At 51.3% G+C, this 23,793-nt stretch overlaps 1 protein-coding gene across 2 annotated transcripts in view; it reads right to left on the bottom strand.

Moving 5' to 3' along the window:
• The window catches only part of DRC12 (dynein regulatory complex subunit 12 homolog), a 106,527-nt gene that overhangs the window by 5,093 nt on the left and 77,641 nt on the right, over nt 1-23,793 (bottom strand). For both annotated transcript variants that reach the window (XM_086958773.1, XM_086958772.1), the window contains exon 5: nt 3,485-3,577. In XM_086958773.1, coding sequence (XP_086814899.1) covers nt 3,485-3,577 — 93 coding nt within the window. The remainder of the gene's footprint in view (nt 1-3,484; nt 3,578-23,793) is intronic.

Below are 23,793 nucleotides of genomic sequence, written 5' to 3'. Positions count from 1 at the left end.
GTATGTGAGCATATGCACTAGAGGCTGTATGCATGTGTGTAGCAATCTGCACTAGAGGCTGTAAGCGTGTATGTGAGCATCTGCACTAGAGGCCGTATGCATGCGTGTGGCCATCTGCACTAGAGGCTGTAAGCGTGTATGTGGGCATCTGCACTAGAGACCGTATGCATGCGTGTGGCCATCTGCACTAGAGGCTGCAAGCGTGTATGTGAGCATCTGCACTAGAGGCTGTATGCATGCGTGTAGCAATCTGCACTAGAGGCTGTAAGCGTGTATGTGAGCATCTGCACTAGAGACCGTATGCATGCGTGTGGCCATCTGCACTAGAGGCTGTAAGCGTGCATGTGAGCATCTGCACTAGAGGCCGTATGCATGCGTGTGGCCATCTGCACTAGGGGCTGTAATCGTGTATGTTGGCATCTGCACTAGAGACCGTATGCATGCGTGTGGCCATCTGCACTAGAGGCTGTAAGCGTGCATGTGAGCATCTGCACTAGAGGCCGTATGCATGCGTGTGGCCATCTGCACTAGGGGCTGTAAGCGTGTATGTGAGCATCTGCACTAGAGGCCGTATGCATGTGTGTGGCCATCTGCACTAGAGGCTGTAAGCGTGTATGTGGGCATCTGCACTAGAGGCCGTATGCATGCGTGTCGCCATCTGCACTAGAGGCTGTAAGCGTGTATGTGAGCATCTGCACTAGAGGCCGTATGCATGTGTGTGGCCATCTGCACTAGGGGCTGTAGGAGAGTGTGTGAACATCTGCACCACAGGCTGTAGGCATTTGTTACCATCTGCAGTAGGGGCTGTAGGTGTGTGTGTGACCATCTGCACCAGGGACTGAAGGCGTGTGTGTGACCATCTGCACCATGGTCTGTAGGCATGTATGTAATCATCTGCACCATGAGCTGTAGACCTGTATTTGACCATCTGCACCATGAGCTGTAGGCGTGTATGTGACCATCTGCACTAGGGGCTGTAGGCATGTGTGTGACCATCTGCACCATGGTCTGTAGGCATGCATGTAATAATCTGCACCATGAGTTGTAGGCATGTATGTAATCATCTGCACCATGAGCGGAAGGCTTGTATGTGACCATCTGCACCATGAGCTATGGGCGTGTATGTTACCATCTGCACTAAGGGCTGTAGGCGTGTGTGTGACCATCTGCACCACAGGCAGTAGGAGTGTGTGTGACCATCTGCACCAGGGCCTGTAGGCATGTATGGAACCATCTGCACCATGAGCTGTAGGCGTGTATGTGACCATTCGTACTAAGGCCTGTAGGCGTGTGTGTGACCATATGCACCAGGGCCTGTAGGCATGTATGTGACCATCTGCACCATGAGCTGTAGGCAGGTATGTGACCATCTGCACTAGAGGTTGTATGCATGACTGTGACCATCTGCACCACAGTCTGTAGGCATGAATGTAACCATCTGCACTAGAGGTTGTATGCATAGATGTGACCATCTGCCCCAGGGCCTGTAGACGTATGTGCGATCATCTGCAGTAGGGGCTGTAGGCATGTATGTAACCATCTGCACTAGGAGCCGTAGGCGTGTGTGTGACCATCTGCACCACAGGCTGTATGCATGTATGTGACCACCAGTAATAGGGGCGGTATGCATATATGTGACCACCTGTACTAGGGGCTGTTTGCATGTATGTGACCACCTGTACTAGGGGCTGTATGCATGTATGTGACCACCTGTACTAGGGGCTGTATGCATGTATGTGACCACCTGTACTAGGGGCTGTATGCATGTATGTGACCACCTGTACTAGGGGCTGTATGCATGTATGTGACCACCAGTACTAGGGGCTGTATGCATGACTGTGACCATCTGCCCCAGGGGTTGTAGGCGTGTATGTAACTATCTGCACTGGCGGCTGTATGCATGTATGTGACCACCTGTATTAGGGGCTGGAGGCGTGTATGTAACCATCTGCACTAGAGGTTGTATGCATGTATGTGACCACCAGTAATAGGGGCGGTATGCATATATGTGACCACCTGTACTAGGGGCTGTTTGCATGTATGTGACCACCTGTACTAGGGGCTGTATGCATGTATGTGACCACCTGTACTAGGGGCTGTATGCATGTATGTGACCACCAGTACTAGGGGCTGTATGCATGTATGTGACCACCTGTACTAGGGGATGTATGCATGTATGTGACCACCTGTACTAGGGGCTGTATGCATGACTGTGACCATCTGCCCCAGGGGTTGTAGGCGTGTATGTAACTATCTGCACTGGCGGCTGTATGCATGTATGTGACCACCTGTATTAGGGGCTGGAGGCGTGTATGTAACCATCTGCACTAGAGGTTGTATGCATAGATGTGACCATCTGCACCAGAGCCTGTAGGCGTATGTGCAATCATCTGCAGTAGGGGCTGTAGGCATGTATGTAACAATCTGCACTAGGAGCCGTAGGCGTGTGTGTGACCATCTGTAACACAGGCTGTATGCATGTATGTGACCACCAGTACTAGGGGCTGTATGCATGCATGTGACCACCTGTACTAGGGGCTGTATGCATGTATGTGACTACCTGTACTAGGGGCTGTATGTATGTATGTATGTGACCACCTGTACTAGGGGCTGTATGCATGACTGTGACCATCTGCCCTAGGGGCTGTAGGCGTGTATGTAACAATCTACACTGGCGGCTGTATGCATGTATGTGACCATGTGCACTAGGGGCTAGCTGCAAGTGTGTGAGTACCTGCACGAGGTCTGTAAGCATGTGTGTGAGCATTGCACTAGGGGCTACATACCTGTGTGTGAGCATCTGCGCAGGGCTGTATGATGAGCAAGCATTTACAGTGGAGTGTGATTAGCCTGGTGTATCTATGATGCATAGCATTGTGCGCCATGATCCCAAGAAATCCAGTATTAATCCCTCCGGCTGAGCCCATCATTGCGCTTTAAAGGGCCCATCGGTGAATGATGTCACAGTGCACCTCAAATCCCCAGCTGACATCTGAAACAAGCTAACTTTACAGAATACCTGCTGCTGGTGGTAGAGATAAAGGACTGGGAGTAGATACACATTTTTCTCTACTGGGGATTGCACCTTTACGGTGAGCTGGGTCTGCTCACGGTCCCCGAGTAGTTAAAGTATGGCCTTTGATTTCTCCCACAGACCCTGCATGGAGGTTGCTGCCCTTACTACACAAACTCTTGTTCTTTTAGCATCTGTAGGAAGTTTTCCCAATCAGATCTCTTGGGTGACACCCCCACCTGCCTTTACGCCATAGGGAGCCCCCGCTCACTTGGCCCCTGTATGATGAAATTGTGAGTTTCTTTGGCAGGATAAGGAGGGCCATTCCCAACCCTACAGCTCCTCCCAGGCCCCTGTGTGTGGAACTTCAGCATGTGCTGGAGTTATCCCACCCCAGGTCCCTGTGAGATGAACTCACTGGGTGTTTACTACGCCTGTCCACCGCCTTCCCTCCCTGAGCTCCATACACACCTAGCTGCTCCTGCAAGAGGTTTACTTGGGTCTCCAGGTCCTGTATCCGGGCTTCGGACTCCAGCTGCAGCTCCTTGTACTGACGGATCATCTCTGTACGGAAAGCAAAGGGAAAAGGTGAAATCCTGAAGCTTTTTAGAGTTGTGCTATATGAAAAGTGGAAGCATTTCACCTGCTTCTCTGATTTGCATAAAGTGGCCTTGTCTAACTATGAGGTTGTTGGGTTTCTAAAAGGAGGATACATCTTTAAGCCGCTTGTGGAGCTGTTGTGGTAGAAGAAAGGCTGTTTTAGCTCGAAACCTACCAGACATGTCTCTTGACAGCATCTTGGGGAAATTCTGAAAGCTTCCCTAGGAATGCATTTAGCCCATTGCTTACCATTGGCTTTGTTGTTTGTAACTCACATTTTCTGGCTTTCTATTTGCTGGCATTACTTGTTTTAGGCTGTCCAGCTTGAATGTGTCCCTTCCGTGGCCCATACCTTAATTAATGTATCCTCCTGAGTGCCCCCTTTCTGCAAACAGGCTTTCAAATCTTGTTCTTATCTTGTCACATAGCATTGCAACCCTTAGACCTTGTAGGATTTCAGGACAAAAATAATCGTACAACACTATGCACAAGACACAATAAAGACACTAACAACTTTTTTGTGGATAGAATTGTGTCGCAAGTTTATTGATTGCACAGGTTGGGTTAGCTTACGGGGGATCCAGGTGTCAGCAGTGAGCTCACGAACAGCTTACACCCATCATGTGAAAGCTGGAGCTGTCCTTATTGTGGTATCAGCAACAATTATTTACAGCTCGTTCAATTAACATGGGTTGGTAACCAATTCTATTCTTTTACGTCATGCTCCTGACAAGTCAGAGTGAGACCCCGGCGAGTCTCGACAGTTGCTCAGTATTTCAACTGCCCCTTGAGGGAGGAGTGCCACAAACACCTTGCAGGCCTACTTGAGGAACACTCCACTTTCAGTCCCACCATGAAACTACCAAATTAAAGGGCAAGCTAAAATACGTTTCACAACACCAGAGGACTACAGGAGTGTGACCAAAATCCTCGCCAAGCAGAAACTTGAATATTACGCTTTTCAATGACAGCCCGATACTTTGTTATCTGCCCTTGGACTGAGAGAACTCAATTCCCTGAACAAATCTTGCATCACTTGGCAGAATTTGGATTAGCAATGAAGACTGTTGTTCATCCTCTACAAACGAGTGCACAGTCCCGTCACAGAGGTCCTCGGTTTCAAATGCTGTTTTTAAGACTGAGCTCCGGTCAACGGAGACATCCTCAATAGGATGTGTGGACCAGAGGCGGCTGGCAAGTACATGGATCGATTGGGTGGGCAACTGAGTGGTGGGTGGGTGCATGCATGCAGACAAGGCGAGTGCCAAATAATTAAATAATTTATGTATAATCAATGTAGTGTCATGCTGGACACGTTCTAGTGTCTCAGCAGACACTTAGTTTGCCAGCCACTGCCTCGAGGTCTGGACACACTAGCGCCCTACACCCATCAACCACAGGTGTCACAAGTGACGGGACTCTGCAAATAAAAGGGCCCGGTGCACATGCTCATGGCCAGTTAACCAATACATCTATACTGCCTCTGTGTGAATTATTTTAGTAGTATGTGGCCCTAGGGCCCACAACACTACAATGGCGATGAGGCGGATCTGACCCTGCATGCTTGCTCAAAGCCACTCCACCGTTCCTCAAAGGGAGAAGCGGAGCTAGAGAATGTGGTACCCCCATTCCTGCTGCTAGCACGGCAGTCTATGGAGAGACGCGGGCACCAGAGTCAGGCCTGGAGAAGATAGGCAACCGACTTTGCGCAAGGCAGCCCTTCCAGCTCCCACACCACTGAAGGCTGGCTGAGAAAATCAGTGAAAAATGCTGCCAGCAATTTTCAAGGTGAGGGTCAAATCAGAGCTGCTGCGAATGCCCCTGCCCCATCCCATCTTTTTTTTTTATTTGAATTTTCAAAGACAAAACAAAGAAAGATTTCGACTGGTTTGGAGACTTAAGGCAGCCCGGTGAGGAACATCCCGCCGTGTGACCCTGCTCCCCGCGAGGCAGGCCGCGTTTGTCTCTGCAGAGCTAGTGTGGTTGAAGACTGTGCCTACCATTGGGCAGTCCCAAAAGCCCGCAAGGGAGTGCAGCACGGGTCAGCCCTGACAGTCAGTGCTGTGAGAGGCTGCCTGACCCTGCCACAGTGGGAGTAGAGAGAGCCCCCTGCGGCCTCTCAGCTGACACCACTCGCAGTGTGGGGAGACTGGTCCGCAGAGGCAGAGGCCATGAGCGGGGTCAACCGTCAACCTGAAACAACTGGCCGCACCGGAGGAAGCCTCACCCCTGGGAGATGAGGAAAGGACTGGGAACATACCTGGCAAAAGCCATGCACCGGGATTTTCCAGTCCCTGCATAGGGACACAGCCTCAGCGGCGCTGTGCCAGCCCATAGTTGAAATACCTGCACTAGCAGTACAGCCCCTCAACACTGCCAGCCCCTGTGAAGCCGTACCATAAAGCTTGTCAGCAGCACAAGGGAGGTACCAGTCAGCACAGCTCCCACACCCTCCGCCTCACCTTGCAAGTTGGGCAGCCCGTGGTGCATGAGGAGATAGTGATACGGCAGCAGGTGCGGCATGGCCCGGCAGCATGAGGAAAGTTGTTGCAGCCTCCTGCAATGCCCAAGAGAGAGCCAATCAAGCGTGCAGCATGATTAAAGCTGCTGTGGCCTCTTTCCAAATGCCTTTTTAATAATAACAAGGGAACCCAAAAGGTACCTAGGGACCATGGGCAAACTATCTTTTTATGAAAACAACGGTCCTTAGGATGAACAGCATAAACAATACAATGAAATATAGACTGGAATCAGTACTATATCAAACAATTTCAGTGCCCAGCCGGGCCTGAAAAACTTTATTCAAATATATACACAGGTAAGCAAGACCACCAGGGGGGTCAAATTCACTATCTGATAGGGTACAAGCCTGCACCTATCCAGAAATCAATCAAAAAAAGGGTTCAAGAGTGGGGGATAGAAAAATAGAAAAGGAAGAGACAAAGAATATCAGGCAAGAAGGACGTGGGAGCCAACTGTCCCTTGCATTCACATCAACTTTAAGCAAGTTCGGACAGACAATTACTGTAATAAAATAAACACAATGGCAAGAATTACAGAATTGCTAAAAGTGTCGACGGCGTTTCGATCACTGGCTCCTAGTGAACTGGGATCATCATCAGGACTTTGTGTTAAGTTGCCAGTGATTTGTCAACACTCAACATGTTGGATCTATAAGAATCCGGTACATCAGAGACCAGTGTCCAGGACATTGTGAGACACATATCACAGACACGTGACCCCCAGTAAAAAGACGCAACTTGACAAATCACAAGCCCTGAAGAAGTCCTTTTGGACGAAACGCGTAGGCACCGGCTACAACATTGTTTTTATGAAGATTGAATCTATGCTTTTGGAATCAAATAAAGAACTTATCATTCATCCACTGAAGACTCATATTACTCATATTCGATCAGGACTGACTAAATGAAATATTGTGATTCTATATTGTGTATCAAAAAGAGAAGTTTTTGGCTACTATACTGCACAGAAATAGATAATTTTTACATTTGATAAAGAGTGCTGGACATTGTGAAAAATTAAAACATTCCACCATGCTGCACATGGGAGGGGATGAATTCTACGAGCTCTTCCAGGACCTCCCGGACACAGGGGACATGAATGACTACGAGAAGATCTTGAGGGCATTGGATCAGTACTTTGACCCACAGGTCAACCCCGACTTTGAACACTTTAAACGGAGGCAGAAAGAGGAAGAGTCGGTGGACATGTTCTTCGCCCGTCTGCGCAAATTAGCAAGCTCATGCACGGTAATTGATAAGCAACTGGAAATCAGGGAGCAACTGATCCAAGGTTGCAAGTCGTCTGATCTCTGCAAACTAATACTGCGACAACCAGGAATATCTTTGGAAGATATCTTAGTGCTGGGGAGGTCGCATGAACTGGCAGATGCGAGAGCGGGAGAGATGGAGTCCGTGTTGGCGAGGAGGAAAGGAGCAGGTTGTGGCCGTAGTGACGGAAGTGGCAAGTCAGGAAACAAAGGTTGTGAAAACTGTGGATTGGAGAGCCATCTGCCGAGGGGATGCCTGGTGCAAGGAAAGCAGTGCCTGAGGTTCGGCCATGTTGCAAAGGTCTGTTTGGGAGCGTCCAGGCAAATGGTAGGAGGTAACTGGCAGAAGAAGAAAGGGCCCACCAAACATGTGATCCACACGGCAGAGGTGGTAGACGAGGCCGAGGGCATGTGCAGAAGAATGAATGTAACGGAGGATGATGAAGAGGATGAGGTATTCGTAATCTCATATGATGTATTTAACCCATATCTTTTGACTGGGGGAGAATGTTTGCATTGTCAGCCTTCTGTCCATCATATGTTTGCTGTAACACTTTTCGCCCTAAGAGGTATGGGTATGCCCAGACGAGGGTCCCTTGCTCATTGTGCCACTGGATTCAAGCTAGCCTGACTGAAGAAGGGTAACATACCTTGAAACCGATCCCAGGATGCTTGTTTCCGGTCCAGGGAGGACCTGGCCTGATAGTTCAGTCTGGACTGTTCACATGAGGCACAGGGTTAAGACTGATTTGCATATGGCTGGGTCCAAACTGGGGTGGCGTAGTGGGCATAAGAATGATTGATTTAACCCAGATCTTTTGACTTGGGGAGAATGTTTGCAATTTCAGCATTCTGTCCATCATTTGTTTGCTGTAACATCATACACAGGAAGAGCAAATACGAAGAAAAGACCACCTCCAATATGCCGTATCAGCATAGGTGAGAACGACATCATGGCACTCATAGACACGGGGCGTCGGTCAATATCCTTGACGCTACGCAGTATGACCAACTTGTGCCCAAACCGCCGCCTCTCAAGACGTTGGTGCATAACTTCACCTATGGAGGAGACACCCACATCCCCCTGCAAGGAGGGATGTATGTTGTTACAACGCATGCTTTTAGCACGCATGCTGTAACAACGCGGTTTTTATACCGCATTCTTTTACAACGCATAACAGAAAGGGGTGTTGGATAGTGAATATTTTAATTTACTATTCCAACACCAGTCCCCGTTGACACTAGGGAAGGTGTTGGAAAGTAAATTAAAAGTATTCCCTATCCTTGAGCGCCCCCCAGAGTCATGCGTTGTAATAGAATGCGATTTAAAAACCGCGTTGTAATAGCACTGCGTGCTAAAAGTTGCGTCGTAAACGACGTTCCCCTGCAAGGAGTGATTGAGGTTGAAGTCATACACGGGGACTCAGCTACAATGACAAGATTCCACGTAACCAAAGACAGTGCTGGGACTCTGTTGGGTTGCCACTCAGTAGAGGATCTGGGCTTGGTGATGATTACAAAACAGATTCATCAGTCGCATGCAGAGGGAATAATGGCGGAGTTTCCGGAACTATTTAGAGGGCTGGGCAGCTTAAAAGGAGTGACGGTGAAGCTCCACATACACAATACCGTCAAACCCATGGTGCTTCGACATCAGAGAGTACCATTTCATTTGAGGCTGTAGGTGGAAGCCGAACTGGACCGTTTGGAAAAAGCAGGGGTGATTGAGAAGGTCTCAGGGCCCACCCTGTGGGTGTCACCACTAGTAACAGAACCAAAACCAAAACAACCCGGAGCCATTTGCCTATGTGTGGATATGCGATTGCCAAACAAGGTGATTAAAAGGGAGCTGCATTTGACACCCACCATTGATGAGATAGTGGCCGACATCAACAAGGCCAAATGGTTCTCTAAAGTGGATTTAAACTCCGGTTATCACCAACTACTACTGGACAAACTAAGCCAATACATAACCACATTTTCTACTCATGTGGGGCTGAGCAGGTTTAAGAGACTCAGTTTTGGGGTGTCATCACCGGCAGAAGTCTTCCAGGATGCCATCAGGGAAGCTCTGTCCGGCCTGGTTGGGGCCATCAACGTCAGCGACGATGTCCTAATTTACTCAAAGTCCTTGGAGGAAGAACACACCTGTCTCCGAGCGACACTGCAGAGGCTGGATGAGCAAGGGCTGACCTTAAACAAAGAAAAGTGCGCATTCTATACAAATGAGGTGGAGTTTTTTGGTTACCGGTTCTCAATGCATGGCCTGCAAGTGGATCCCACCAAAATGGAGGCCATTCGAGAGGCTGCCACCCCTCAAAATCAGACGGAAGTAAGGAGTTTCCTGGGGATGGTGAACTACTGCGGCCGGTTTATACCCCCCTTTGCCACTCTGTCAGAACCGCTACAGGCGTTTACAAAGAAGGATGTCTCACGGCGGTGATCCAGTGCAGAGGCTCAGGCATTCCTAGAAATCAAAGGGGCACTGCTGCAAGGAGCGACAGTAGCCTATATTGAGCCGGGGAAACCAACCAAGGTAGTCGTTGATGCCAGCCCGGTAGGGTTGAGGGCAGTGCTCCTGCAGAAAGGCCAGAACGACGAGTGGGTGCCGATTGCGTATGCCAGCCGAGCGCTCACAGCAGTGGAAACCAGGTATGCTCAGATTGAGAGAGAGGCGCTGGCTAACCGATGGGCGTGCCAACCTTTCAATATATATCTGTGTGGACATAGCTTCAAAGTGGTCACCGACCGCAAACCGTTGGTACCTTTGTTTAGAGGCATGGCCCGGAGTGGCCCAACCTGAATTGAAAGATGGGTGGTGCAAGTTCAACACTACAACTTTGAGATTGAGTACCGTCCGGGAGCAAGCAACCCAGCGGACTACTTGTCGCGGCATCCGATGGCCAGCTGTCCCATGCACCTAAGGAAGTAGATGAGGGGACGGAGTAATTTGTCAAGCAGATTGTCACCAACATGTGTCCCAGATTGCTGTCAGTGGAAGAGTTTGTGGTGGCGATGCAAGAGGATGCGTGTCTGCTGGCGATAAAATGAGATTGTTCAGAGCCACCAGTGGAAGAGGTTTCTGGAAGGATCGGGGAGGCCAACTGAGGAGGAGCAAGAAGCGCATCTTGGGATGTGGAGATGCCGAGAAGAGCCGAATGAAAGTGGTGATGGACTGATCTTAAGGGGAACAAGGAAGTAAATAAATAGTGATACCCACTCAGTTAAGGAGGAGGGCGGTGGATTTCACCCATCAGGGTCACAAGGAATAGAAAAAAAGAAAGCACGCATCCGAGCGAAGGTGTGGTTTCCGGGGTTTGACCGCATGGTCAAAGAAACTGTGAGAGGATGCCATGCATGTCTGATAACGGGGATGGACCCTCCCGTCCTGCCAGTGATCACTGAGTCCCCCAGCACCGCGCCGTGCCCCACGATCAGTATGGATTTTAGAAGCTTTCCGGATGGGAGGCACACAGTGGTCATGTTGGACAGCTACTCGAAATTCCCTGTGGTGGAATTAGCGAGCTCGAACCTCAAACCCATTCTGGAGAAGACATTTGCTTTAATCGGCATGCCCGAGGAAATCCGTTCTGATAATGGACCTCCGTTTCAGGGACAAGAATTTCAAGAGTACATGGCCCAATACAACATACGTCACCGGAAAATAACACCTCAATGGCCTCAAGCCAACGGTGATGTTGAGAAATTTATGAGGACCATTAATTAATTAATAAAGCACTAAGGATTGGGGTAGACCAGTGTGAAGACATAGAAGGATGCCTCCACTGGTTCCTAAGAGCTTATCTCCAGACGCCACACAGCACAGCAGGATGCACTCCAAGTGATCTGGTGATGAAGAGGGCAGTCCAGGAGGTGGTGCCTGTGAGCAAGGAGTGGAGACCAACAGTCCTAGACAGTGCATGAGCTCAAAACAAGCAACGGAGGAACAATGATAACGCTTGCCAGTGAATGGGAGCACGTCCTTCAACCATCAGAAGAGGAGACTATGTGGTAGTAAAGGACTGGCATCTAGGGGGCAAGTTTCGGACACCCTTCGAGAAAGCATTGTGGGAGGTTGTCAGGGTGCAAGGGACCATGATCACGGCAAGAAGAGGGGTGCGCCAGTTGTCAAGGAACGCGTCACGGTTCAAAAAGGCAGCGTCACCAGTGCTAGAATCGACCAGAGTGGAAGAACAGAGGTGTCCAGGTGATAGTCAAGAGATACCTGGTAAATCTGAGGAGCAAGCACCTGAGGAGAATGGTGAGGAGAATTTGTCACCAGCAGAAACGAGGGCACCCATATCAAGTCAGGAGCAACCCGCAGCCTAGTCAGAGGCTAAGAGACTTTCTATGCTAAGAAACTGTTCAGTGAAGTGACATGTCACACGAGAACGTTTGTTGTGTTAGTTTATTTCTTTTGTTGTTATTATTTTAGTTTGTGGTTTGAACAAAGATTGGTGAGATGGGATGTAGAGAGCCATCCGGCTCTTTCCATAGAATGTTGCCACTGCAACTCCCTGGGAGTATTTAATAAAGGTGACGTCAGTGCTCGTGGCTGATGGCATGGACAAGCAAAGAGTGTGATCGTGTCTCCTTGGTGTGCATGATGCAGTTATAGGCCCCACTGTCATTATACCCATCTCCCTGACCCTAGGCCATCCCTATACCTCCACCCCCCTATTGACCACATCACACTGACGAGGCCAGTTTGCCAACAGGCAGTCTCCTGGTTATTTTCTATTCCTGAAGCCAGCAAAGAGAGCAACCGCAGCGCCACCTAGTGGCCATTGTGAGGTACCACACCAAAAAACACAGAAAATACTGAATACGGAGGAGGAGCCGCGTGTCTAGCCAATATGGCCGCTTAGGACCTCGGCTCTGCGGTACCCTTCCTCCAGCTCCATCATCCTGGCTAATGTCCTGAATTCGGAGCCCACAGCCTGGTAGGGGAAATGTGGTGGAGCTCCCAACGGCGACTGTGGCCCCTCCCCGACATCGGGGGCCGGAGATACGCCACCCGACTGCTGCGGCCTAGTGCTCAACTGAGGCCGGGGGCTCGCGTGAATGTTGCGGCCGTGAGAGAAGCGAACAACAACGGGCCGAAAACCGGAAGTCATCGGTCCGGCCCCGATAACAGGAGACGGCTGTATGGCGGCCCCGGGGGCAGATGGCGGCGCAACATACGGGTGGGGGTGCGTAAGTGGAGGCCACCCGCCCCCTCGAATGTGACTCCTGACATTGGTGGAACAATCCAGCACCTCGGGATCCTAGAGAGGTGGCGACCGGCGGCGAGACTGCAGCGGAGGTGAGGGGGGCATTGGAGCCTCGGGAGTGCATGGCCTGCTATCATCTCCCCTCCTCCACTTGTGGACTTGTGGACTGGCCTGGGGAGGACATGGAGGTGCAGCATTAATTGCCACATTACCCATTGACCCTGGGACGAGGTGGTGGTGACCCTGGGGATCAGAGCTGCAGCTGCGGCCCTGCCCGTGGTGGGGGTCATGTGGGGGAGCCGGCATCGCAACGGATATAGAGCTTTATTGTGGGAGCCTGATGGGGAGCTGCCGGGGGCGTGGCCGGTCCCGTTACATAATTGGCCGAGGAAGAGGAGACTCTGGTGACAATGCAGCCACGCCATTGCCTTGCTGATTGCCTGGCCGGGTGCCTATGCGGTGACTGCTTGATCTGCGGCTGGAGTGGATGCTGTGGGTTGGCCGCACTGCGGCTGTGACGCTCGAAACATCTGTGCAGCTCATTTCCCCACGTCTCCCGGTCTGTTCTTACATTGGGGCGCCCTCACTGATGTACAATGCTCTTCTGCTGAAGCTTGCCTGTGGATGTGCTTCTGTGCCTTTGGCTTGACTTTCTGTGTGGCATCCATCTTGGCCTCCAGTCATTCAGTCCTTTGATGCTGGCGGTGGGTTGCCCGATTCACCATTGATGCGGGCTGGCCGGTGGTGGTCCCGATCTGCATCCTCGGCGCGGCCACTTCCAGTGGTGTGGCTGCACGCTGTCATAGTGCTTGGGGCACACTGTACTTTTGGCCTCAACCCGTTTGCCAGTATCGTGCTGCACAGAAGCTGACATAGTTGGCGGGCGAGGTTGGCCCGGATCTGGCCCTCCCATATTTCAACGGAGCCGGGGCGCTGGCGCACCCGCAGGGCGGCGTGGCCGATGGCGACCAGACCGGACGTCGACAAGCATCAGTCCAGATCCTCCAGAGGGACACACCTGATGCATCCCAACAAGCTGGACTGCTACACAATGCCTAAAGGTTCTCCTATAGACTCGAAATGGCCCCAGTAGGTGGGTGGAGACTCTTCGGGCCTGCCGGCTGAACTGACGCTGCTGGATGTGATGGCAGCCATAGAGGGTGTCCAGTCGTCGTTGGGACAGAAAATGGAATCCCTTGACAATAACTAGACACAGTCACGATAGAGGTCAATCTCATCCGGGCGGATCTCACGAAAGCGAGTGAAAAGGTCCAATCGCTAGACATATAGACTTCCAGTTTAATAGACGACATGGCACTGCTCCAGCAGGAAGTGCGAGACCTTAAAGCCTCCCGTGCCCTGACCGATAAGAAACTGGATGACTTCGAGGGGAGAGCCCGACGCAACAATATACGTATTCTTGGTGTCCCTGAGAAAGCATTCGACACTGTCTGCCACCGCACCCTAGTGCAGCGCCTCAGCAACGTCGGAATCCAGGAGAAGGCACTGGAATGGATCATCTCCTTCCTCGACGGAAGAACACAGAGAGTCCGCCTACCACCGTACAAGTCAGAGGCCACCGAAGTCATCTGCGGCGTCCCTCAAGGATCCTCGCTGAGCCCCACCCTCTTCAACGTCTACATGCGCCCCCTCGCGGCCATCGCACGCCAACACAACCTCAACATCATCTCCTACACCGACGACACCCAGCTGATCCTCTCCCTGACCAACGACCCCGCCGCCGCCAGAGCCAACCTTCACGAAGGGATGAAAGATGTAGCCGAGTGGATGACGACCAGCCGCCTGAAACTGAACTCAGACAAGACGGAGGTCCTCATCCTGGGCTCCTCGCCCTCTGCCTGGGACGACTCCTGGTGGCCCCCCGCCCTGGGCACCGCACCCAAACCGACGGACCACGCACGCAACCTGGGCTTCATCCTGGACTCCTCCCTCTCCATGACCAGACAAGTCAACGCCGTCTCCTCGTCGTGCTTCAACATCCTGCGCATGCTACGGAAGATCTTCCGGTGGATCCCCACCGAGACCAGGAAGACTGTCACCCAGGCCCTCGTCACCAGCCGACTGGACTACGGCAACGCCCTCTACGCCGGAACCACCGCCAAGCTCCAGAAGAGACTCCAGCGGATCCAGAACGCCTCAGCCAGACTCATCCTCGACATCCCACGAAACAGCCACATCTCCGGACATCTGAGAGACCTGCATTGGCTCCCCGTCAACAAAAGAATCACCTTCCGTCTCCTCACCCACGCACACAAAGCCCTACACGATCAAGGCCCGAGCTACCTCAACAACCGCATCAACTTCTACGCTCCCAAACGCCACCTCCGATCAGCCAGCCACGCCCTCGCCGCCGTCCCCCGCATCCGAAGAGCGACAACAGGAGGAAGGTCCTTCTCCTACCTGGCCGCCAAGACCTGGAACTCCCTCCCAACCGACCTGCGCCTGACCCAAGACCACCTCTCCTTCAGGAAGAAGCTCAAGACCTGGCTGTTCGAGCAGTAACGGCACCCCCCCCCCCCCAAGCGCCTTGAGACCCTACGGGTAAGTAGTGCGCTCTATAAATGTCTTTGATTGATTGATTGAAAGTGGAGAGCCCAGCCCCGGACCTGTTCATGGAGGACATCATCCTTAACTACATTAAGCCCAAGGGACTGGGTAACTTCTTTACAATCGAGCGTGTGCCTAGGGTGCCGTGGGGGCGGCCCAGGCCTGGGGCGCCACCTCGCCCGATGATTGCGAGGGTCTTGAACTTCAGGGACAGAGATGTTATCCTGCAGGCGGACTGCTCGGGGGCACCCTGCGGTGCGAGAACGCCACCCTTTGTTTCTTCCCTGATTTCACGAAAACTGTCCAGAAACAACGGCAAAGTTTCCTCGCAGTGAAGAAGAAACTCAGGGACAAGGGATTGAAGTATCCAATTATGTTGCTGACGCGATTGGGAGTGGAAGCTGAGGGGAGGGCCTGGTTTTTTGATAATCCGAAGGTGGTTTCGGACTGGATCGACAACCATCCCCCGGTTGGGCCAGAGGGACGTGACCATGATGGAGGTGGCAGACAGCAGGCGCAGGAATGAAGGAGGCTGCCGGATCTATGGGACTATTCTGAACTGCCAGGTAGTGGGGTTAGACCCACGGTTGTTTCTTTTGTTTAGCACATGGACTAAGTGATAAGTGTGGGCTGATCTGGGTTCGGGTGGGAATACTCGCTGGGGAGCTGGGGGGGGAGACGGGAGATTGGCTCTCCTCCTCATTACTACCTTTAGTTAGTTCGCAGAGTTAGAGTGTGGGTGACAGGCACACTGCCAGTTGGGGATGGGCGGAAGCCACAAGCAGGGGTGCAGGGAGGTGGGTAGGGGTTTGGCGGGGCTCCAGGTTTCCAGGGTCATGCTGTGTGTGGGTATGTTTGTTTTTTGTTTCATGTTTGTAACATCAGGAGACAATGCAGCAAATGTGATGCTTCTATACCAGCTCAATGTCCAACGGTAGAGGGGGATCAGGGATCAAAGTGCTTAGCTGGAATGTGAACGGGCTGGGTGACAAAATAAAAAGGGGGGTGGTTAACAAGCTCATTAGACGTCACTCCCCAGACGTGGTGCTGTTGCAGGAGACACATCTTATTGGGAATAGATGCATGGCCCTACATAGGGGGGGTTACAAGTTGGTGGCACATGCAGGGTTCACGTCAGGGTCGAGGGGGGTCAGCATATTGCTTAAAAACTCTTTTCCCCTGACTATTCAAGCCACATGGTCCGACCAGCGGGGTAGGTACGTTGGCATTTTAGGTCAATGGGAGGGGAAGACAGCGAACTTTTTCTCCATCTATGTTCCACCAGGCCTACAGTCAGATACATTTCGCGATTTGGGTGCTATTTTTCTAACTCTGCCTTTGGGCTCCCTGGTGTTGGGTTGTGATTTTAATGCTGTGGTTAATGGTGAAACAGATTGACATCCAGTCAGAACACTGTGGCCGGTGCAGAGGTGGCTCTCTGATTACTTGGATACAACGGTGTTAGTGGATAGCTGGCGGATGCATAACCTAAACGGCGTGCAATATACGCATGTGTCATCCGCACACCAAAGTATGTTGAGGATAGACTACATTTTAGTCCCAGCAGCCCAGGTGTGCGCCATCAGGGAGGTGCGGCACCTGGGGAGGGGCATCTCGGATCACTCTCCGGTCTGGCTACGGCTGGGAGTTTGACTGTGTCACCCTTGGCACCTGAGGGACCCCACCACCAAGAAAGAAATAGTGAGGGCTACGGACAGGTACTTCCAAGAAAATCAGGGCACGGTAGAATCGGCACAAATCTTGTGGGAGGTGTTCAAGACTATTATTCGGGGAGAGGTCCTATCCCTGATTGTGAAGAAAAAGAGGGAACGACAGGCCGACTTGGAGAAAGCGGAGGAGACAGTGATAATAGTAGAAAAAGAAATATCCCAGGCAGTAACCCCAGACGGTCTCCACCGTCTTAAACTACGGTAGGATGAGTTTGGTAGTCTCGCGAGGGATGGAGCCAGGGCACAGAGTGGCGAGACCCAGAGTACGGTATATGAACACAGAGACAAAGCGGGAAAGTTGATCGCATGGCTGGAGAGGAGGGAGTGGGCATCGTGGTTATTGCGCAGGCTATCAGAGGAGTACACTCCTGCAAGGCCTCGGGACCAAATGGTATTCCCATAGAACTCTATAAATTGAGTTCTAATAGAATCGCTCCATTTCTTTGCTCTATGTTTAATGAAAGCAAAGATAGGGGGCAATTTCCGTATGACCAGCGAATTGCCAACATAGTGGTCATTCACAAGGAGGGTAAGCCCAGGGCATGCTGTTCGTCATACAGGAATATCTCGCTGCTGAAAGTGGAGCCTAAGGTCCTGGCAAAGTTCCTGGCAACGAGGTTGACAAAGGTCATCATAACTTTGATACACCCAGACCAGTCAGGGTTTATGCCACACCGGAATACGGCTCTCAATTTGTGTCGAATACACAGGGTCCTGGGCCGGACCCCAACGTTTCAGGAACCGGCGGTGCTGGTGTCATTGGATGCTGCTATGGCATTTGACAGAGTCGAATGGCTCTACCTTTTTGCGGTGCTGGAGAAACTGAGCTTCGGACCGGAATTCACGTGTTGGGTGTGCCTTTTGTACTCTGCCCCACTGGCCTGGGTAGTGGTAAACAACCGCAGGTCACCCGACCTCTATCTGAGCAGAGGGACTAGACAGGGATGTCCTTTGTCCCTGCTCCTTTTCGCTCTGGCCTTGGAACGCTTGGTGGCATGGGTCCGGCAGGACCTTTCGATATGCGGGATGCGATGGGCTCTGGAGTGGGAGGACAAAATCTCACTCTACGCCGACGATATTTTGCTCTACCTCACCAACCCGAGGGGGTCCCTGATCTGTTTTTTGGACGTACTGGATATATTTGGGAGGTACTCAGGCTAAACTCGGTTCTCTTTGTCCTCAGGGGTGATCCACTAGTCATCCCAACACTTGCCTGATACAAATTGACCCATTGGGTTTTAGGTACCACGGTATCTAGATCACGTTGGCTCCAAAGCTCTGCTACACTAATAACCTGTGCCCCCCTTTGACGCGACTTAGGGGTGATGTGGCGCGCTGGAAGGCGCTCCTGCTCTCCCTTTTAGGAAGAGCGGTGCTTTTTAAAATATTGGCTTTACCCCGGTACCTATACTCACTTCAGCATGCTATGGACCCAGTTCCCACGTCCTACTTTAAGGAAATAGAGGCCCTCTAGAGACAGCTACTTTGGGACGGTAACCCCCACATAGCGCTTTCTAAGCTCACTCTTCCCTGATACGACGGGGGTATAGGACTGTCAGACCTAAAGAAATATAACTGGGCCTCCCAGTTAACGGTGGTAAATCACGGGATATATGGGGCCCCGAATGACCCAGGGTACACCATGGACCGTTGGCAACTGCTATGGGGCGACTATACCAGAGCGCTTTATGCTGGGCCCGCAGGTTTTCACTCACAGGACCCACGGCACATGCCTTCCAGGTGTGGCATGCGGCCAACAGGCACCTTAAGTGGGAGGGGAAACTCACACTTGCCACCCGCTGTGGAGTTCAGAGAGGTTGGGAAGTTTATGGAAGTCTAAAGGCTTTGACAAAGTGGGACCTCGTTGGTATCACGCGCATAAAGGATGTTTGGGGGACAGTACAATCCATTCATTTGACTCCCTTAAACTACAATATCATCTGAGTGACAGTGAATATTTCCGTTATCTTCAGGTTTGAAACGCATTGCTTACGCACATTCGCAGGGGCACAACACTTCCTGATGCCTCTCCTCTAGAGGATAGAGTGTTGGACGGACATCTTCCCGAGAAAACCATCTCTTTACTATATAAAAAGCTTATAAATAATATGGAGGACCAACCAGAACTCATCAGACAGCGATGGCAGGAGGATGGGTTGGAGTTGGATGACGAGGACTGGCAGGAAGCAGTTTCATCCCCGCGGTAGTGGCAATTCCAATGAGGCTCAGATTGGTGCAGCTAAAGATTTTACCCAGGTTGTATGTCACTGGGCCCTGTTTGGTCCTTATGGGCCGCTCGCAGAGCGGGGACTGCAGGAGGGGGTGCGGGGAACTGGGGACTTTTACACATATATAGTGGCATTGTACGAGGGTGCAGGTGTTTTGGGGGAGGGTCCACAGCACGCTGCGGACAGTAATAGGTACAGAATTGCAGCTGGAAGCCCGCAGGTATATTCTGAATGACTGGGAGTCAACGGACCTCACAGCATATAAAAAGCAATGGGCAACGTTGGCATTCATGATAGCAAAGCGCAATATTGCCCAATTGTGGGGAGCCAGACAGCAGCCCCATGTGGCAAAGTGGATGGAGGATTTGGACTGGTGTATGTTTAGGGAAAGGTCAGTTTATTCCGCCAGGGGGTGCCCAGGGAAGTGGGGTAAGGTCTGGGAGGTCTGGAATCATTATAGGGGCGATATCTGTACCCTCCTGAAAGGTCCAGAAGAGGCTGATGTGCACATGTCCCCTTGATCCACCAGCTGTTATAACTGCACAATACTTTGAATGTATAGAATGTCATCAAATAATTTGTACTATCTTGAAATGTGTTTTGTTTTAATAAAAAGAAACAAAAAATAAACGGAATACATTCGCAAAGAAAGGGCCAGCAGAAACAGCCAACAGCACTGCCAAGGTTGCAGTGGCCTAAAGTGAAAATAAAGACAGTACTGCCAGGGCACTCCAACTCGGCCTCCAACAGATGTTAGATACACAAGCCCAGCAGCCACACCAAACATGAGAGAAGAGACAAACAGGCAGAGCACAAAGTGCAATACAAACTAGAGACAAATTACTAAGGAAAGTAGAGACTGCCCCTGTGGACTGCCTGTCATTTTGAAGGGGGAGACTGTGAACACCAACCTGAAGGGAGCCCCAGGACGCACAAAGCTACCACAGCCAAGAGAAGCATCAAGTGGCCAATCAAGGTCCAGCAAATGTAATGGGACCGAAGGAGCCAGCAATGACCCCACAAAAGGCTGCACCATTCTCCCCCACCAGACCCAGGTACCTGCTGCACCGAAAACAGTTTCCCAGCAGCATAAAGAAAAAAGGTGAGAAGAGTGTCGTGCACGCCCCAAGCAGCTGTCTGCCGTCTCAGCAAGGAATGCAGAGCAAGCATATAGGGAGTGAGCCGAGAGCACCCTCCAAGAGACAATGTCACTGAGAGAGCCCGGTTGCCTGCCAGGCACGTGCGAAAGAAAGTATGCGCAATGCCAGGTGCCACCACCGTTCCCCCTTAGAAGAGAGGGGAGTAAAGGCAATGTGTGGCTCCAAATGCAGGGCGGGGAGCCGCTACAGCTCCACTTCACCTGCACCGCCAACAGTGGACAAGAGACAATCAATGGAGTGCCCCAACATTGACGTAAGACTGTGTCAGACATCAGCCCATTACAGCCAGAAGGAGAGCAAGCACGTCCAAAGTGGCAATCTGCCACCATCGCAACATGGAGAAGAGAATGTGGCACGATGCCACATCATGAAGGAAAGGAAGAGTGACAATCCTGTCACCTGAAGAACTGGACGAACACAGCTGCACTGGAGAGATCAAAGAGGGGAGAAAAATGAGGACTCATACCACTACAAGAGTGTATCAGCAGACACAAGACAGCCACCAAGGCGGATCGACATCCTTGGAGACAGCTCAATGGGAGAAACAAACGTAAGTTACAGCAAGCACGCACTGCGTCTCTGCCCAACACTTCCCAGTGCGACCATCAATTCCAATTCCTGAGCGGCGGCAGTCTAAGCTAGATGACATTCCTGCTTGTGACTGCAGATGCCCCCGGTGAAGAACAGTCTCAGCAAAGATACAGAGCAAAGTCCCTCCAGTCAGGCTCACCCCCGGTGAGTCATCACCACCTATTGTCCAGGTCCAATGGCAACCACAATATCATCGCCATGTGCATCACCCAATCCAGCGAAAGAGCGAATCATCACCAGAGTGGAGCTTTGCACCTTCAAAGCACCAAGAGGCTGAGGTGCCGCTGGCAAGTCTTGTCATCACAGTGCCCAGATGCCTCAAGAGAAGACTGTAGTGGTACTCCACTGATTCTCCTTATACACCATATTTAAGTAGTCTGATACCAACAGCATCACCGCCAGAGCACACAGATCAATCCAACAGTGTGTAAGAGGACATTAATCTGAAGGACAGGCTGCCAAAGAATCCAGACTCCATCAACGCATCATTAGTGCCCAGTAGTAGCTGGTTAAATTATGGACATGTGCCGAGATGCACGGGTGCTCCCAGCTGCTCCTGTCAACTGTTCTCCCGCGGACTGCCTTGCAAGACCAAGAGACTGAGTGGTGTCTTATGTGTATACTTCCTTTCCATAGGTTGGACTTTGATTTGTTTTTAATAAAGTTTGGGAGGAATGTAGTGTTGTGCTGGACAAGTTCTAGTGTCTCAGCAGACACTTAGTTTGCTAGCCACTCCTACGAGGGCTGGACATCCTTGCACCTAACACTCATCCACCACAGGTGTCACGAGTGACGTGACCCTGCAAATAAAACCTCATGTAAAGTGCTCTGATACCTCCGGGTCTAACCAGCGCTATATAAAACTCATCAAATAAATAAATAAAAGGGCCCGGGTGCTTAGCTCATGGCCACTTAACCAGTACATCTCCACTGCCTGTATGTGCATTATTTCTTTAGCATGTGGGCCTAGGGCCAACAACACTATAGTCCCTTGCTGCACACCAGACACTCTCCTCGCTCCGGTCCTTGTCTGTCTGTGCCATGGACTCCAGCCTCCAGGCAATTCCTCTAAGCAATCCTGGCGCTACTCTCAAGCTGGTAACCAGCATGAGACAAGCACTAGGATTTGATGGGGCGGACTGGCTGGATGCTCCTTAAGACCTTGAAGGCCTGTGCTGGGTCTCCACCCAGCTGCCTAAGACAGTGGGGTGGAGAGCTTCAAAGTGTGCATGTCACTTTGGCAGGCGCAAGACTGCCGGTCCAAACTGACATGCGTACCTTGGATCGTCAAGCCAGCCACGCTCCTCCAGCCCTTTATGCTGCCAATCGGCAGCAGAGGAGGACACCTCACCATTTCTCCCAGCTGGGGGGCAGGCTGGCAGCTGAAGCATGCTAAACGTGAAAAATAAAATGGCAATAAAATCATTTCATTGCCATTTTAGTTTTCACATTTAGAGTGGCTGCAGCGAGTGGGGGGGTCAATGCTTCACGAAGAAACCGTCGCTGGTGTGGACCCTCACCGACTGAAGTGGCATGCTTCATCATTGGGCAAGCTCCTCCTTGGGCGGTCCCAACGGGTAATTAACTGCCTGACCACTGGGCAGGGAAAGGTTCTCCAGTAAAGAGTCCCCGCATGCCCAGTGGGGAGCTGGCCCAGGATTGACGCATTCCACGTCAGTGAGTGAAAGTCCACGCATATTCTATTGAGGCTCTCCCCACTGACCTGCATTCAGTTCTAAACACAGCACTTGAAACCACGGAACTCGTCGTTCGTTTGTGAAAGATGACCGACCGGGAGGACGTGTGCTGGACTGAAGAACTCCTTTCACCCACAGTCCCTCCGCACCATCTCGTGATCTCCGTGCAGACATCATCACCAGCTGTTACGATGAACACATTTCTATCTAGCTCTGGTAGTTAAAGAAGCTGGCACTTGAGAAACAGGAAGTGCCCATCAACCACCGCAGAATCGTACTTGTCATAATGTGAATTCACTGGAAAAGAGAGTGTGGCGATCTTATCAGAGATGTGGACTAGTTTGCATGCCCACAAAGACTCTTAGAATTGCTATTAAAAAACTAAACACTTGTGGTGTCGGTTGAAAGATTTGAGAGTGTGTAAAGATGTGTATTTTCAAGCACTTTAACGGCCTCAGAAGTGCTTCTTTGCCTGTGCAGATCTGCATCCATCAGTGTGGAATATGGGGAGGAAGCAGGAGTTACAATTGCCGATGCGTAAATGACCTCCATTTCATAGAAGATGGTTTGCCCCTGCAAAAACAAATTAAATAAAAAGAAGTGTCTTTACAGAGGTATGAAGTCCAGCCTTCATAGTGTCAATATCGGCAACACTCCCCATTACCCCAAAACAGCAATTTCCTGTAGAGATAAAAAGACAAGACACTTTCTTTGTGGAGAAAATTGCTGCAGGTTTATTAGCATTACAAATATGCCAACATGGTGGGTTATCTTACGGGCAATCCCAAGGCAGGCAGCCCCTCGCTGCCTGCCACCTAATGAGCCAAATTACACCGTGGTGTTGTCAATCGGTGTTTGCCAGATTTGGTGGAGGGGAAATCCCTCCCACTGGTGGACCACCAGTCCAACGCCCTTGCTCACGCCCCAGACGGGGGCGGAGCCTTCCAGGCAACTCCTGGTTGCTCAGGTACACAACCGCCCATAGGACTAACGGGGCGCCGTTGATCCTCCAGGGTCCAACGCGAGGACCTTCCTGGGAATATTTGGCTTTAGCACCCTTACTGTGCTCCTGCAAACGGTACCCCTCTGTACCTTACAGCCTCTGGATCACCCTGTAACTCCGCTACAGCTCTGGGTGTGGCCACCGTCACAGCCAGGGCCCCCCACCAAGGTAGGCCTCTTCACCTCCATGTTGCTGATTCC

Source organism: Lissotriton vulgaris, chromosome 2_1 (assembly GCF_964263255.1).
Source record: "Lissotriton vulgaris chromosome 2_1, aLisVul1.2, whole genome shotgun sequence".
NCBI lineage: Eukaryota > Metazoa > Chordata > Amphibia > Caudata > Salamandridae > Lissotriton > Lissotriton vulgaris.
Note: the sequence above shows the minus strand (reverse complement) of the source record. Positions and strands in the feature narration are given on the sequence as shown.